This window comes from Podarcis erhardii (genome assembly GCF_964252035.2).
Source record: "Podarcis erhardii genome assembly, chromosome: 1".
Lineage (NCBI taxonomy): Eukaryota > Metazoa > Chordata > Lepidosauria > Squamata > Lacertidae > Podarcis > Podarcis erhardii.
Genome location: NC_138497.1, coordinates 23281721 through 23300293, shown reverse-complemented (window position 1 = coordinate 23300293; position 18573 = coordinate 23281721). Strand labels below are relative to the sequence as shown.

The 18573-nt window shown below is 42.2% G+C and overlaps 1 protein-coding gene across 2 annotated transcripts in view; it reads right to left on the bottom strand.

Annotated features, from left to right (window-relative positions):
• Window positions 1-1003: 1003 nt before the first annotated feature.
• FBLN5 (fibulin 5) overlaps window positions 1004-18573 on the bottom strand; it is a 59280-nt gene continuing 41710 nt past the window's right edge. For both annotated transcript variants that reach the window (XM_081863026.1, XM_081863027.1), the window contains 7 exons: window positions 16051-16173; window positions 13746-13862; window positions 12272-12391; window positions 9072-9191; window positions 7070-7196; window positions 5058-5250; window positions 1004-4969 (listed from right to left, as the gene is read on the bottom strand). In XM_081863026.1, coding sequence (XP_081719152.1) covers window positions 4808-4969; window positions 5058-5250; window positions 7070-7196; window positions 9072-9191; window positions 12272-12391; window positions 13746-13862; window positions 16051-16173 — 962 coding nt within the window. In that variant the 3' untranslated portion in view covers window positions 1004-4807. The remainder of the gene's footprint in view (window positions 4970-5057; window positions 5251-7069; window positions 7197-9071; window positions 9192-12271; window positions 12392-13745; window positions 13863-16050; window positions 16174-18573) is intronic.

The window sequence follows — 18573 nt, the reverse complement described above, 5'->3', positions numbered from 1 at the left end:
GCTCACCCTGAGCTCCTCCACGTCTTTCCCCATCTACAGCCCGTGGCTCGTCGGGGGGCCTCAGGAGTCAAATGTTATTGGGCCCTTTGCTCTTGAATTCTAAGTGAGCGGCAAGTATGCAGGGATGGTGGTGCTTCTATGCTCTCCAAGGATGTCTCTGCTGGCAGTTCTTCCCCTCCCTCCTCCTCCTATAATACCTCATAACTTGGCAGCTCCTCGTTCTGCTGTAATTCAATCCTGTCTCCCTCTTCTCTTGAAACTACTGGAGAAGGGGAGGGGGGAAGCAGAGGAGAAGGAGAGGGCGATTCCCGCCCTTCTCTTCAGTCCAGTTCCTGACATTGGCCAAGATAGGGGTGTTATATGTGTGCACTGGACTGGTGCTGGAAGCTGGAGACAGAGGCATGATTTGCTCTCTGCTGACCCAGAGCTGTAGCTCGGAGTTTCCCTGGAACTGTAATGAAGAAGCAAGATCTATTGGGGGTGTTAATGCTGTGAGCCCCCCACCCTGTCCTATGCTCAGGTTGTGTATATGTGTAATATATATCCTATATATTACATATACATACATATATACATACATATATATATATATATATATATATATATATATATATATATGCAGGTTTTGGTGTCCTCGGGTGTCTTCCCGTGTAAAAGTTGGGGTGTCTAGGCGACGTTTCGACGAGGTCTCACTCAAGATGACGAGTGAGACCTCGTCGAAACGTCGCCTAGACACCCCAACTTTTACACGGGAAGACACCCGAGGACACCAAAACCTGCATTCCTGTACCCGTGAAAATCTACGAAAGCATATATATATATATATATATAAAAACACAGTCTCCATTAACCTTCATTCCAAGGAAACTGAACCCTGGGTAAGTTCTGGAACACCCTGGAGTCTCTTGGAAACTGGGGTGCACAGAACAATACTAAGAAATGCTAAAGTAATAAACCCCTGTGCATTATTGTAACTTCATTTAAAATAAATAAATAAATGATGTTCACATCAAAAAAATCACTTATAATTTTATTGGAATTTTTTTGTACAAACACTTTAAAGAACATTTCCACATTGGCATATTCAATGCTGTGTTCATTCACAATCTTTAAAAAATAATGCAAGAATGTTTAATTATTTTTTTAAAAAAAGCTCGGTTCAGATACAAATTAGTAAGGATTTGTGTATGAATCAGAAACACCAAAGACATGTAGCGTAAATTACATTATCCTCTTTGTGTTGGAAACTAGTTACATTGCAGTATCAAATGATGACCATCTGGATTATGAAGATGTATGTGTTGTTGATGGTGAGAATGGATTGTATTGACCCAGACAGGGCCCATGATAGGGCAATGCTGGAGAAAGAGGTTCTGATAGGAACAGGCTTCTCAACAGCTACGGGTCACTAGGAATGGGGAACAGCCTCCATGTCACCGGTGCCTCAAGGTCACCTCTTTCCTTTGTTGCATGTAAGTGAATAATCACCATTTCACCCCTGTGTTGGATAAAGTGCTATACTTGGGGACACCATTGTGGCAAAAACCCATCTGAAAAATACTTTTTAGAAGACTTCAAGCTTGTTCATTGCAATATTCAAGCTAGAGTATTAAATCATGTTTGTGTTATGTACCTATGTTTTCTTGGTGTGCTGGTCCCATGAAATAATTGTCAGTCTATGTTGAAATGGTATATTCTATGAAACCATATTTAATCATTTAATGTAGAGGTTATTGAGAGTCCCGACCTAGATATGCAAACCATATTTTCTTTGGATCCGCACAACGTTGCTTGTTTCACAGAAGAATTTGTGGAGCTTAAAACACTGAAATTTAAACATGGAGATTGGTCCCCTAATATTAACATGTTGCACAGCCTATAAGTTAAGCACAACTGGGCCCAGAACACAACTTCTAATGGTTTTGGAATATTCACGGGGAAAACTAACCAAGCATATAGATGCATTATAAATGACTTGAATTTTAAAATTTTGAACAATTTAATGTTTTAAATTCCTGAACATTCTATTCCTCTCTCAAAAACCTTTGTGAAAACTAAGCAAGATACAGTAATAATATTAATAAATTTCATGACTATCTATTGTTACGCAGATCTGTTGAAATTATTTAGAAGTGCACACGTTACACTACTGGTGCCAGAAATCAACCCTTCGAACAATATTGGAAGAAGAAAACATGTTTTATGGAAAAAACTAGGAGCCACATTCACAGTTGTATCCTAAATATAATTGGTTTCATTTTTTGCTCCCATAAATATCTTCTTGCTGTACCTCCCTGGGATTTTAGAAGAGCATTATTGTGTACAACCACAATAATCCCAGGTGAGGCACAGGCAATATCTTCGTATCTCAAATTCCCTAGCCCTGGCTGTCTTGGCTGCTGAGCTACCTTTGAAATTCAGAGCAAATGTGCTATTTGGGATGTGCATTAAAAGAGCAGACTAAGGCTGCAATCGTCACCCCACTTGTCTAGGAGTACTCTGTTGGATTTAATAGGACTTACTTCTGAATAGATGTGGTTAGGATTGCTCTGTTAAGTCTCGTGTAACTAGTTTACATTAGCTAAATCCTATGTCAGCTCAACCTTGGAGCGCAATCTAATAGAAACAGAAGAGAGTGAAATAGTTCACATCTTGAAATAGTTAAGAATCAAGAAATAAAAAGTTCCCCAAAGCAAATAAATGTCATGCAACATAAAAATGGTTATTTGGGGCATGAGCCACTGTGTGTAGCTCATACAGAGCTACAGGTTCTCTTTCCCCAAAGGGAAATCCTCTATCCCAAATGGTCTACAGCTGCTGTTGGTAGTAGCAGTCCATGGCATCAGACAGACATATTTCCTAGTCTGGTACCTGAGATCTTTTAATTGGAGAGCTATGGACTGAACTGGGATCTTGTGTGCGCTTAGGATGAGCGAACCTTTCAATTTCTATTTCTCTCTGTTTCTCATTTTCCAGCCTTAAATTCAGTTCTCTACATTTCCACATCAGCCTATGACTTTTTAAATAAAAAATACTCACGAAAATTCATCAGCATTTTAGTGCCAATTTATCCTAATATACACATTTTTGTATGCTGTCTTCCCTAATATACACATTTTTGCAAGGCACTTCCTCCTAAAACAATGCATTTTAGCATGTCATTTTCACTAATATATGCATTTCTCTGCATACACATTACGTGGCTGGAGAATAGAATCGCAAAATTCAGAATTGTGTGAACTGCATTGCAAAATTTGGAGAAGTGAGAATTTAGAAAGATGGCTGTGCTTTAGTCAGCATATTGTTTCACTAGGTACAATTTTGCAAGTTTTGCTTTTAAATGTGAACTGAATGGAATTTCTCCCTCTGCCCCCCATGTGTATGCATTCTACCACTGAACTGTGCCACAACCCTAGGTATTGCTTTCCCTGCTAACAGAAGAGAACAAAGAAGCCTCTTCTTGGTGTTCAGAATGCAGACTGTTTCTCAGAGCTACTGAAATGTGACCTGCATGTGTTTGATTTCATAGCGCAGCTCCTTATCTATGGCAGACTGTCTTGTGATTATAAATCACAAGACTTATAAACGGAGCCCAAATTGTAAATGGAGAACCAGGCCCTGTATATTTTACAATAAATATTTTAAACAGTACTAGTGATCTTTCCATCAAAACCCAGTGCCTGGTAGTGGCTGGGATCCAAAAAGATGCAACATGTGAACCCAGTGGCTTGAGCATGTCCAGTGGGATTTTTCAGATTTCAGCATCAAATGTCTATGGCATGTTGCAAGCACATGGCCCTGGATAGTGGGTGAGCTCTTCAACAAGCATATAGGAAACTGAGTCAGGCCACTGGTCTACCTGGCTCAACATCTTCAACACCAGCCTTTTTCAGCCTTGGGCCCCCAGATGTTCTTGAGCCACAACTCCCATCATCTATGATCACTGGCCATGCTGGCTAGGAATGATGGGAGTTGCAGTCCAACAACAGCTGGAGACCCAAGGTTGAGAATGGCTAGTCTACACTAACTGGCAATGACTCCAGAGTTTTGGACAGGGCAGAGGGTATCCTTAACACTACCTTAAGATGCTGGGGATTAAACCTGGGACCCTTTGCTTGCAAAACAGATGCTCCATCACTGAGCCACTGTCCTTTCCTTCAGTTTTCTTGGCCATGTGTGACTACATGATTCTTCCCAAAGTTTTAAGGCAGAAAAGAACCCAGGCTGAAAAAAAGGATTTTTTTCTATGGGGGGGGGGAAGGAAGATGAATGAGGGGCAGTTTCTATAGAGACACATAACAGGGTCAGAACTGATGATTCCACAGACATTTTTGAGAAGGCGGCTGGTGGTTCCCTGATTCCACAAGTGTTAGCGGAAGAAAAAAGAGAGAGCAGAACAGCAAAAGCCAGCATTTCCCACGGTTTCTCTGGTTATTCTGCTAAACAGCATTGCCAGGATAAAGGGGGAGAACTTCACAGTTTCTTAAGCTTATAATCACACTGTATAAAAAGTTTTGGAAAGCAAGACAAAAGATTCTTAACAGCACATGATCATTGCAGGAAAAACACCTATGGAATCCATTGGCAATGTAATGCTCAGGTGGTTTCAAACCATGAGGAGGAGGTCTGGCCCATCATTGTAATATGAGCCATTATGGCAACTTTTATTGCTGATTTCATGTTGAGTTATTAGACGCACTGACTCCTGAGAAGAAAGTTCTGGCAGAAAAGGGATAATGCCCTTTTCAGCTGGGTGTGTGTGTGTGTGTGTGTGTGTTTTACAAAATAAAGCAATGAAACCCTTGGTTTAGAAGGGATACTGCGATACATATATCCTCAGCCGAATGACGGAGCTTCCTCTGAAGTTGATGACAGTGTTAACAGTAATCATCTCCAGGTCCAAGAGAATGTCACGTGGCCCCTTCAGAGGACGGGTCATCACTAGAGTGGCACTGATAGGTCCAGTTTGCTGTGTGGAAGACACAAAGAGAGCTTGAGGTTTTAAACAGTATTCAAAAGAAGAAGAAATCTGCCATGCAAGATCCTGTTCCACTTACACGCATGTAGAATTCTCTTCCCTCGTTTCCTGATTTTATCTGGAAGATGTAATAAGCACCAGGGTAGCGGGACGTTGCTTGCATTTGAAATATATCAGACGGCACAGTGCGCCCTGAAACATCCATGTCTCTGTACAAAATGGTAAATGGCTGGTCTCTGCATCCAGGATTTTCAGCTGGGCACATACAGTGACTGGAAGAACAGAAATTGTTACTATTAGTAGTAGTATTGCCACCAAAAACAACGGAGAGTCATGCAGTACTCTGAAAATTAACACATTTATAATGGCGTATGCTTTCCTGAATGAGTTATTCACTCTACTAATTATTATTGCTGCTATGTCTGACATTGAGCAAATTTCCAAAGAGAATTTGTTTTGTGTTGCTTAGCAAGAAAGGATATCTAGTATCTGAACGCATAGCACAACCTCTGCATCCTCAACTTCAGTTTTCTCTATAACCTGTTTTATAATCTACACCCTGCTGTGTTACAAGCGTTTATCAACAAATTTGTGAAGTCAATCACCTGTTAGATTAACCAGTTTATAACAGTTAAATCAATCCGTTTATTGACCGATATTCCACAGTTTACAAGACCTACATTAATATGCACATACCATTTATACTTGGGTTCTTAAACCTTAAATGCATTGTTTTGCATCAAGAGAGGCAAACAATGTACCATCAACATCCTCTATGGAATAGCACTGAATGACAGCTCAACTTTGGAGACCTTTGAATGACTAATAAGACCTGCTCTTATTTCTTCATAAGCATACAGTATTTCTAGCTTAACTAGAAATACAGTTGAGTCTTTTGCCATCTGGTGGCCTGACAAGGGATTTTATATTTTGTGCCTGTCACTGTTGAAAGAAGCTAAGAAGCAGTTCTTATAACATCGTCTTGGGGGCAGACAAGGCAATACATTGGCTCTGTTAAGGTCTGTTACCTTAAGTGCAGGCTTTGCCCACACAAATTGCAAGCAAGGGGGCCTGATGCAAGCAAGGGGGCCTGATCTGATGAGTGGGAAGGAGCAATCTGCATCTCCATCAGGGGCTAGGCAGAAATGATGGACTCAAGAGTGCAGATAGAAAAAGGACTAATGTGGGATCAAGGAAATTGCTGCTGAAAACTCGTGTGTAAACCACGATGTGACTAAAACAAACTGGGAAAGGGACATCAGTTTTAGAACATCTGCTTTGCATGCAGATGGTGCCAGATTAAATCCCTGGCATCTCCAGATATGGCTGGGAGACCCCAAAGAGCGGCTATCAGTAATTCAGAAGCAGCTCACTGGCTGGGGTGAAGATGCTCTGCTAGATTCCTGGCAGGTTGCTTGCTGGGAGGTGGCTGGTGTGGTGCAGATTCACTTGTAGGAGCACTGGAAGCCATGCCAACTTCCCTGTCACCTCACCTGTCCAGGTAAACAACCATAACCCACCAGTGTGAGAAAGCTAGTGCAGTGGCTGCACTCAACAAAGCACTTCTGCAGCAATGCCGACCTAGCTGGACCTATGGCCTGACTCTGCATAAAAGGCAGTTTCATATGTTTCTGTGTAGAAGGGAGCGGACTTGAAGTGAGTCTGATGAGATATGTAGACTGAATAAAGAATGCCAGGAGGTCAGGGAAGGTCTACAACTCATTTCATCCTCACAAGGATTCTGCATATTGAATGTACTATTATAGGAGGGGATACATGCCGTTAAGAGTTAGATTTTTATTTAAGGTAAGGGCCAGATACACAGCAGTAGACCTGGGTTTGCCACTGAGTATGCACTCAACAATGAGCCACAGGTAGTTCTAGCTTCTTGATGAGCATAGCCATATGAAATCAATTTTTCCAGTTTTCTGTCAGTTGCATTCTCACTTCATGCATACACCTAAAGAGGAATCAGAGAAAGATCCCTAAAATCTGAATTGTGTAACGCAAAGCTAGCAGCAGAAAGTCCAAACAGCACATGCCTCTTGAAGAAGATAAATATCCTCCTATTTCTATGAAGATATTACTCACTTTTCACTGATCAGGATATAAGGCTCCTCACACCTTATTGGGTCTAGGCATTTGAATCCTCCTTGGACATTAAAACACGTTTGTTGCAAGGTACAAGTGTGGTTCCCAACGTCACATTCGTTAATATCTAAAATGCAAAAAATAGAAGTAAATATTGGTATATTTTAATAAGTGTTTTAACCCCATAGCACTTGTGGCACAGAATACTATTTAACTAAAACACATCTGAAAGAGTCTTGCAAGATGCTACGCATGTATAATGTCCAGTAGGATGTACTGTAGTGTTTAGAGTGTTTTCAGGGACTGAATCTCCACCCACAAAGCTCACTAAGTGACTTTAGTCATATTTTCTCAGCCTAATCTATCTCACAGGGTTGTTCTGAGTGTGTGTGTGTGTGTGTGTGTGTGTGTGTGTGTGTATGGATCAACCCAAATATTTTGGACATGTCTGAATGTACCCAAAGAAGAGGAGGACGAATATATGGCTCAGCTTCTTGCAAATGTGAGATCATACAATTCACTGCGGATCATGTCAAAACTCTCAAACCCTAAACACAGGGCAACAAAGCAAGCACGTAATTAAAACTTATTGTGATGTCTCCTCAAGGAGTTATAGAATTATGAGATAAAGCTATGTTGGGTGGTGTGTGATCTAGCAAAAATTGAAGGGAATTAGGGGGTTTGACCAGGAGGTTTCATTATGGCCCCCAACTACCTTTTCTCCTTTAAGTGGGGCAACAGTGACCTAGCCATGTAATTCAACTGGCCATACTCCATGTTTGTTTCCCCACCAATGTAATCAGTGTGCTGAAGGAGAATGTTGATGTGAGCTAAGGCACTGTGATGACTGGTTCATACTTGATAAGGCTTCTTCATAACTGCTTCATTCTGTGTTATCAAAGAAGCATATACAGTGGTGCCTCGTAAGACGAAATTAATTCGTTCCGCGAGTTTTTTCGTCTTGCGATTTTTTCGTCTTGCGAAGCACGGACTTTGGAAAAGCTTCAAAAAGCACCAAAGTCTTCAAAAACCTCAAAAAAGGCTACCACACCGCGTGCTATGAGTTGCTCCTCAAAGTGAATGCACAGTTTTAAGAAAAAGGAATCAAACTCGTAAGACAAAGGAAACAAACTCGCAAGACAAAGGAAACAAACTTGCAAGACGTTTTCGTCTTGCGAAGCAAGCCCATAGGGAAATCCGTCTTGCGAAGCAACTCAAAAACGAAAAACCCTTTCGTTTTGCGAGTTTTTCGTCTTCCGAGGCATTCGTCTTGCGAGGTACCACTGTACGCAACTGTGTTGGAGAATTATTTTAGCATGAACCAGGATGTACCTGTGGGACCCAGAAACATCCTCTCTGACTGATGCTGCACTTTCCATTACATTATTTACACTGACTGACCTTTCATCATCTGGGCCTGTAACTCAGGCGCAGTTGATTGTCTGGAGGACTTAAGCTACGTACAGACGGCATTTCTGCACAGGTTGAGAGGTGAACTTGCTGAGCTTATCTCTTGCTATGTTGGATCCAGTGCAAACAACACTTTCCAATTATGCTTGGTAGAGGGGGGAATGCTACATACACCCAGAAGAACTGGTTGCTTGGTAAGGTATTTTAATGAGTTCACTGCTGTCCACAATTCGGTAGTAAACAAGCATGTTTTGTATGGAGTCAACTCTCTCTATTAAGCTCATTGGGAGATTTGACGTTTTCTTCACAGTTGGAGCAGAAAAAAAGGAATAGCATGGGACCTGTTGTGTAATCCTTAACTGCACTGGAGAATGGTTGCGTAGGCCAAGAACCTTGTGAACTGTAATGACACCACACACATAGTTATGTGTTCAGCAGTGTTGTACAATAGCTCCCAACATGCATTTCTAATTGCTTAGACCTTATGTTCATCCTTTGCTTCATTAACTATTATTTCGAGAAAAAGGTTAATGTTTATTCTTGTGTTTGTTTTTTAATTAAAAAAAAACAACAGCTGGCAAAATGTTCTTACCCTGGCATCGGATGTCATCCAGAAGAACGTAGCCAGCAGGGCAGAAGCAGTAGTAACTACCTGGCTGGTTGACACATTCATGCTGACAAAGAAATTCCGAGAAGCTGCATTCATCCATATCTGTAAATTTGGGATTATGAAGAGTTAGCAGTTCATTGGTGATAGGTTCAGACCATTACCTGCTAAATATGAGTAAGTGGTTCAACCTTTGTTTCTCAACTCATTTTCTATAACACTAGTTTTATGGTGCTTACTGACCCTCTTAAGTTGCCCTTGAGTTTCACTGGAGGCCACAACCCATGGACCATCTCATGACCCGAATTCCACCTAAACAAACAGAGGGCAGCCCATCTCTCATCACCCTCACATCATATTCCCTGCCATGTATCACTTCCTGAACCAGTCGTGTGTGGCAAGCACAAGCTGACTTTATCCACCATGCAGTTTATGAGACAAAGGAGCTCCCCACCTATGTACCATTCATGTTTTGTATGCTCACCCCTGCCACTCTTCGCCCACATTGGGAAGCTGCCTATCTAAAACTGTCCTTTCCTAGATAAGGTATTCTGATGCTGCCCTGCCCCTTGTAACGCTGCTGGATTGTGTAAATCATGTTATATAATCTACAGCCATTAACCAATTTTAGAATCACTACAGATGTGCCAGACTAGGCCAGCAAAGGGTTTCACAATACTAGGATGACTAAGCAAACTTCCAAAACGTTGATTGAAACCAGATTTTATTTGGTATATTTGGGGAGATGTGCACGAACTTTAGATTCAGAAGAAGCCCACAGGATTAAAGCAATTCCAACGCTGAGCCAAAGTGAAGAAAAGCCAAGCTGATTTATTCCCTTTTGACACTAATGGGAGAGGAGGTCAAAGGAATCTATGGGCAACACCAGCGCTATTTTTGTACAGGACCTTGCAATTTTAGGTACAATAACAACACCAAACAAAATAATATTTGGGGATTTGGGTTTGACAACTAGGCAATCTAATCCCAGAACTGGCATGCTGTATCTCTTAGGGAAATCATTGGGTTTTGGGTTTTTTCCTTCCTGTGATGTCTGCAAATAACAAATGCAGGCAGATGTGAAAAAAGGAGCATGTCTAGTAGCAATATGCCAAATTAAGAACTGACCCTCAGAAGTACCAAAATTAAGTGTTTAGCATGGAGTGTACTACCGTATTTTTCGGCCCATAGGGTGCACCTAGTTTTTTTGGGGGGAAATAAAGAAAAAAAATTATTTCCCCCCCAGGCCCGCGCCTGAGCTTCCCCCGACCCCAGCCCCCAGAACAGGCAGCTCTCCACAAGCCGTGGGAGAGCTGCGCGACTTTGCGCAGCTCTCCCACGGCTTGCAGAGAGCTGCGCGAAGCCTGAAGCCTGGGGGCGCTGAGCTCAGTGCCCCCAGGCTTCGGACTTCACGCAGCTCTCCCACGGCTTGTGGAGAGCTGCCTGTTCTGGGGGCAGGGGTCGGGGGAAGCTCGGAAGCTTTGACCTGCGAAGCCGCGCAGCTCTCCCACGGCTTGCGGATAGCCTCCTGAAGCCTGGAGAGTGAGAGGGGTTGGTGCGCACTGACCCCCCTCGCTCTCCAGGCTTCAGCGAAAGCCTGCATTCGCCCCATAGGACGCACAAACATTTCCCCTTCATTTTTGGAGGGGGAAAAGTGCGTCCTATAGGGCGAAAAATACGGTAATTCTTTAGCAAGTACATCATGATGTTGAAAAAGCTCTACTGTAGGCAGAAATACCAGCTCAAATGCTGTCTCTGGAGTACTGTTTTCCCTTTAAAATGAAATCTTGGTGAAGTGAAGCCAGAGCAAATGACAGGCAGATCTGACAGGCAGATCTAGATTTGCCCCATCCTGCTCCCTACAAGAGGCAACCTTGGACTAAGGAGGAAGATGTTGACAGGCAGTGCCACCGCCTGGGTTAGGTGTAAGTAAGAAGGCAGGCAGGTGGGAACTGGATGGGGAGAGAGGTCAGGTGGCAGTGCCCCATTCTCCCTATTGAACCAGTCTCCACCCAAGGAAGGGGAACCTTTTTCAGCCCAGCAGTTGCATCCCTTTTAGGCCATGGCCTAGGCAGAGGGAGTGTGACTTGGGGAGAGTTTTGAGGGTCAGCTGGAGAGGCCTGGAGGGCCACACTGAGCCCCCTGGGCCTGAGTTTCCTCACCCCTAGCCAAAGAGGTCCCCTGTCTGCATGAATGAACATGACTAAGCTAGATACATTAATTTCAATAGGTCTACTCTGAGTAAGACCCACCCTGAGTATTCTTTTTCTGTAAGCCAGGCAGCGTTGCATCTACTTATGGTAAATTGGGGGGGGGGCATTTTTTGGAGATATGTTTTTCCCAGAGCTTGACTCATTTAACTAGGCACAGGAGACCATTTCAGAACACAAACAGGCTTAACTAATCATTTTCAAATTAAACCAAGTGTATAATAAGTGTTCCATAACAGAAACAAGTATGAAAGCACAAGAAACAGCCGTATAATCCTTGTTGCAGTCATATGCTTAAACTCATTGACTTCAGTGATTTAAGGTCACTGCCAACACACTTGGGGCAAGAACATGTGTACTGTAAATGCTTCTTTAGTTCACCTGCAGGAGGCCAAGCAAGGTGTAGTCTAAGGTTCTACAGTTAAGAGGCACTGATTCAACAAAATACATATACCCACACAATCCTGAGCACCTTTACTTGAGAGCATGCTCCATTGTCCTTCATTTTGTGGGATTAGATGTTCCTGTTAATCCTTCCTAGTTTCATCACTCTAACTTTCCATTGAAGGAGCATCTCCACTTCCCATTGCCCAACCTGGATATGGAGGTCCAGCTCTGAGGGACTTCTGCTGTTTCCCTCATTGTAAGAAGTGAAGTTACGGGGAACCAGGCAGAAGGCCTTGTCAGTAGTTGTGCCCTCCCTGTGGAATGCCCTCCCGTCAGATGTCACACAGATAAACAATCTTATGACTTTCCATAGACATCTGAACGCATCCCTGTTTCAGGAAGCTTTTAATGTTTCATTGTGTACCTTTATATTTTGTCGGAAGCCACCCACAGTGGCTAAGGCACCCCAGTCAGATGGGTGGGGTACAATTTGTTGTTGTTGCTGTTCTTAAAACAATGTAAGTACATGTGGAAAAAACATTCTTTCCCTTAAAAGCCAAGATAATAATGCCCACAATTTTTACTTACCAGTACAACTAATACCATCAGCCTCTAATTCATAGCCAGGGTCACAGCGGCAAATGAATGAGCCGTAGGTGTTGACACAGTTTTGCACACAAGGATTGTTGGTTGTACATTCATTCACATCTGTGGGAAAGCGGCATCAATCACTTTTTTCAAGGCTCTAGTTTATTTAAGGCTTACAGCAATGAAAAAGAACTTCTTAAAATTAAAACCTACTGAGATGATTTTGGCTACAAAAGAGAGAGAAAAGTAATTGGAGTATCTTCTTCCCTTGAGGCAGGGATAGGGACTTCCAGATGTTGTTGGACTACAACTCCCACTAGCCACAACCACCATAGCTTGTGGTCAGGAATGGTGGCAGCTGTAGCACAATTACATGTGAAGGTCCATAAATTCCTCATCCCTGCCATGACACTGGACACACAGCCCACAGAAAAAATAAATAAAACATAGCTGATCTTTTGTCTCTGAGAGATGTTCTAAAGGTCATTTCTGGGAGATGTACAAATCACCACTTTAGAGAGAAAGCGGTGACAGATGTGTGAGTCAGTTGCTCATTCTCTTTGTGGAACTACTTTATGGCAAGTAAGAATTGCTCCTAGTTTGTCCAAACTGTCTCTGTACATGAGGCCAGAGGGAGCTACTCTGCCAAGGGAACCACTATACTCAATGGGCAACATGGGGTAGTACACATCGGACGCTGACATGCAAACAAAGCTACAGTGCTGGAAAAGTTCGATTTACCACTGTGACATCTTGAAAAGATTCTGCATAGTCTGTTTGGGTTCAGACCAATATGGCAAACAAAACTGAAGTGTATCCTGCAGGTGCTTCCTTGTTTATCTACAAGTTTTAAGACTCTGACTGCTTCAATCATAACAAAACCTGGCCAAAAGCAGCAGGATGAAACAAGGGGGAAAGGGCAATGGATGAAGGCGTGTCTGTGACTGTAACAAACTGTAGCCTTAACTCTTAAGATTACTTTTTATGGGCATGTTGCTAGGAGATTTCTCCGACCCCACACTCAGGACCAGAGAGCTTTGATGATTTTGCAGCTGAAGGAGAACAAGGACTTTCATAAAAGAAAATTGCAAGAAACACCATGCATTAAACTTCATAAATGTGTTTAAGGCTGTGGGTAAATTGATATTGTGCTTAGTGATCTGCATTGGCTGCCTGTTGCTGCTCCCAAGCCAAACTCATGGAAACCCTAAACAGCATGGACCAGGCTACATAGCAGAATATCCCCCCTGCTGAAAGCCACACTGGACTTTGTGTCCCTTAAAGGAGACTCTGCTGGCCATAACATAGCCAATGGATTGTCGTCTGAAAACACCATGGAAACAGGCCTTTTCAGTTGTTATACTAACCCTCTGGAATACCCTCCCAAAGGGATTTGGAAAGCTCTATCAGTTGAATGTTTTGCTTAAAAAGTACTGTGCTCTCTGGTCTTCTCTCTCTCATGCACAAACAGTACCTTGACATGATCTTCCGTCTTCATTCAAGATAAATCCTGGATTGCATGTACAGGAGTAGGAGCCTGGTACATTGGCACATAGCTGCTGACAGTAACCATAGCGACATTCATCTATGTCTGCAAAGAAAAATGTGAACAACAAATGAGACTATTAGTTGCACCTGTCACACAGTAAAATTTATAACCGCATGCACCCCGAACAACCATTTGCTAAGAGATCTCATTATTTCAGTGTGATCAAAGGCTGTATTGTTCCGGCCCATTACTTGCGCACAAAATCTTCTTTCATTGAACCCTGTAATCTCCCTTCGCTATTAGTCTGTCCATGCCTGCCTTGAGTCCACAGATGCTGTTGGATTACAACACCCATCATCCCTGACCATTGGCTAAACTGGCTGGAGATGATGTAGCCCAACATCTGGGGGTCCGAGTTTGAAGAACTGAAGATTATGCAACTCATTGAAGGCCAACTCATACCAACACTCTCCTCATGATGCTTTTTGCTTTTAGTCCAGATCACTGCATGCACGCACAGTAGTCAGAAACCCTGCATACCAGAAGTACAAACCATGTTTTTAATATACCATCATAAACCTTCTAATGGTGGGCTGAGCAAGCAAAATCTCTTGCATGGAACAAGCTGTACAAAAAAACGAGGCACTCGATTACATGAACTAGCACATTGGTTCTAATCTAAGCCTGTTCAACAGGGACTATGTTTGCTAATAGCTTCTAGCAGACTAGTGTGTTGTTGGAGACCAGTACAATTAATAAACATGGCAGCTGTAATATAGAAATAAAGCTGCTCACTGTTCATACACCATCAAAAAATCTTTGGTCTTAATTTGTATTTCTCAAGCTCGTAATGTTCCAGTGTGGTATTAGAAAGAAGCAGAGCAGAAAATATCACACTGTGAGCACGTCTGCAAAAATTATGTTGCAACAGAGGAAGCTCGACAACTGAGCAGCGACTTTCCCCCAGCTGTAAAAAAAATTAAAAAGTTACATTTAAAAGCACGCTGCACTGACTTGCATGGTAATCAAAATCTTTGCTGGTGTGAAAGCAGCAGCAGCACTGAGGCTTCTTCACCACCTCTGGACTCTGAGAATGGGCCAAAAGTGTCCTCCTTCAGAGACAGCATTCAGAACAAAGTGGTCAGAAGAACAGCTGCAAGTCTACCAGATTGCTGTGCTGGCTAAAAACACTTTTTTTTTTTTAATAATAATAATAATAATAATAATAATAATAATAATAATAATAATAGGAAGAAGCTTAAACAAATCTTAGTTTGAAAGGCATTTCCAGGTCTCCAGTATGATATATTTCTTACCTGCCCTTCTCCGTGAGGTCCTAGGATGGGTTACAACAATTTAAAAATGCAATATTAAAATGTAGTGGGTAAAATGTTGGGATTTAGACTGGATAGACCAAGATTCCAAGGCCAGGAAATGAAAATGGCAAAATAAAGGCAACTTTTATTACCATGCATGTAGGAAAAGGCCAATGACCAGATGGAACCTTACTCTAGTATCTCTAAAGAAAGAATGTGTTTAATTTCAGAAAATCTTTTTGTGAGTTGAAGGAACACAAATTCATAATGGCTGATAGCATGTGTTTTACATTTGGTTCACTTATTGAAAAGATGTCATACTGGAGCTCAAGGAATAGGAAGAAACATCAAAATGATGGTTTCTCAAAAACTTTGTGCATCTGGCCAGCCCAAATGATACACTCACTTATGCTTTAGAGATATGATTGACTCATAGCAAACCCAATACTTTGTTTGGATGCAAGACACTGTTTGCTATGTAGGTAAAGGTAAAGGTAACTAAACCGCTACTGGCGCACAGAGGACCGTGAGAGAAACCAGAGCACACAGAAACGCCATTTACCTTCCTGCCACAGCGGTACCTATTTATCTACTTGCACTGGTATGCTTTTGAACTGCTAGGTTGGCAGAAGCTGGGACAGCAGCAGGAGCTCACCCCATTGCACAGATTCGAACTGCTGGCTTTCCAATTGGCAAGCCCAAGAGGCTCAGTGGTTTAGTTCACAGCACCACCCACGTCCCTTTGCTGAAATGTGTAGAGGTGTCTTGCATTCAAACATTGCATTGGGTCAGACATGGCTGCTTAACACCTCATAGGACACTCTCTACGAGACTTGCCATCCCTTTGCATAATAGCGTCCTTAGTCCCCTTTATTTACGTGGTCTAGACATACATTTCCCCCCAATCCATCATGCAGAAATCACAAACTGTTTTGTTTTGTTTTAAAGACACTTCCTCCCAAAGTATTACATACCTAAACATTGGCCTTCTAAAAGCCAGTATCCTTCTGTGCAGGAGCAAGTATACCCTCCCTCAGTGTTGATGCAGATTTGGGTGGGGTTGCACTGGTGTGATTCAGACGCACATTCATCCACATCTGCAATTCAGAGAATAATCAAGCATTACATGATTATTCAGATACAAAAGCATTTGTCACAACTGCAGAGTCCCATTCCTATAATCAAATATATAAAAGATCCATCTGAGAAAGCAAGGAAGAAGAATGCCAAATACATTTGGAGCAGCTTTAACCACAGTCTCTGAGGCACTGAAGAAAATTCAGTATTGTACTCTCTATGCCAAGGTACTGAGTGCAGGAGAATCATTGACAGTTCGTGAGAAACATGTCCACCCAACAGATGCTCTGTCTCTTATAGGGCTGATTCAATGACAAAAGTAATTTCCAGTTTCTTTGATATCATGCTACATCTACTAGTTGCTTTCCTGGTAAATAACATTTCTGAACACAGACCAATTGGGAATTTGTAACCCGTAATAAAAACGCCTTCTTCAATCAGACCTTTCGTTTGCCTGATCTCCAGAGCGCTAGGGCTGTATTCCTAAGCATACTTGCAGCATGATGTAGCAGGTTTCTTAGAAGTAAGTCCTCAGAGTTCAATGGGACTGACAGCACTGTCTTACACATGCTTACAAACAATTCCCATTGTGTTCAGCGGAGTTTACAGCCAGGTAACTGCATTAAGTTGAAACCTAAGGATGCTTCCAGACTGTTCTTTGGTGGGTGGGGTGGTACACTAGAAAATTCAGGTTTGGCAATTAAAGTGGATTTGGCACAACAAACTGCCTCACCTCCATTTGATACAAACACCATACAGAATAAATGCTCAATAAGATTACAATTAGGGATGGGGGGGGGTTTGATTCTGCTTACATTTAGGAGCAAAATCCACTGAATTTTCAGAAGCTATACGTGAACTGAAATGAAACCATCCTGCAAAATTCACACTTGACTTCCGAGTTTAGCAACACAGTTCTTCAACCAAGTAGCATGTACAAAAATGCATACATTGGGGAAATGTGCATAAAATGCAAAAATGAGTGAGAATAACTTCAAACAATGCACGAAATGAGAGAAAACTGATTGCAAAAAAAATGTATATTAGGCAAAATTGCATCCTATGGGTAGAATTCAATGTTGCACTGTGATGAACGATCCATTAGTGCAAGCATTTCTGCTAGTCAGATGGAGCCACCTCCCCTCCTACTACTTTATGCTGTTTTGGGGCTTCTTCTGACCCTCCAGAGCCAATTGGGAGGGGCACGTGGGCAGGGGAGAGGAAGAAAGGCCCTGTTGTGCTAGTAAGATTCATTGTGTTGGCTTCCACAAGCCTAACTATTTTTTGAATGCCATTCAAAGATGTATATATATATTAGGAGATATTTGCATTATAATGCTGACAAATTTTCTTGAGGTCTTAAGGTTTTGCAAACTGATTTGGAAATGTGGAGAACTCAACCTAAGACTGGAAAATGACAAACCAAAATTGACACATTCATCCAGCCTTAATTTCACATCCTATACACCCGTTGGGGGTCAAAACACGTTACTTCAAATGCTCTGCCTTTCTTCTCCCTTTTAAAACTAAAGGTAGCTTTGCAAGTCCTGATCTGGATTAGGACTGCAGTGCAGAAGGGGGTGGGTTAACACATTTCCTTTTGTTGCTTCCCTGCTGAAAATACACCCCCCACTGCAGTTTGCAGCAAATGGCAGTGCATAGCAAACTTTCTGTGGAGGGTGAATCTTCACTGGGGAAATTAATGTCACTGTCCTCCTTGGTGCAGGGACATGTTCTTTCCCCCCTTTTTTTCTTGCTCATGTTACTCCTTTAGATTCTCTAATCTTACCTAAATGGCTGACTGCTCCCATGTAAACCTGCCCATTCACATCTATAATCTTTGGACATCCTTCTCTGAGTGCCCCTGCAAGGTTAGGACAACAGGCAGGCAAGGGGTTCCACAAATAAGGCACCATTTAATTCAGCCAAGCTTGAAGTGACAGACAGCTGGGGTTCCACGTGCAAACACTTATGTGTAACTCAAGATCTATACATACAAGTGCTCCAAGGACATTCTTTGGCACCTTTTTGTTCCTTGGAAAATTGCAAACAAGAGCAAATGGAACGGAGGGCATTGTGCAAACATCACTTCCCCACTCTCTTGCACATTACGTTATATAAATATGGGAATAAACTGCTTAGTTCTGTGCAACTCACTGATTTCCTGCCAGGTCCTTTTGTTGTGAACATCACTGAAATATATGGCAGAAACAATGCTTAACAAGTCTCTACTGCTTTTCACCTCCATTGTTGTTTAAAAGGACTAATGAATGGGCTATGGTGAAGTGCCAATGGTCCTGCACACATAAGAACTGGTGAGCCAATTTCATCGTTGGCGGTATGTAAGTCCTGCACAGGTAAGTTTCTTTTCCTTCTCCAGTATCACTTTAGAATCAGGCCTTACAGAATAGATCTTGAGT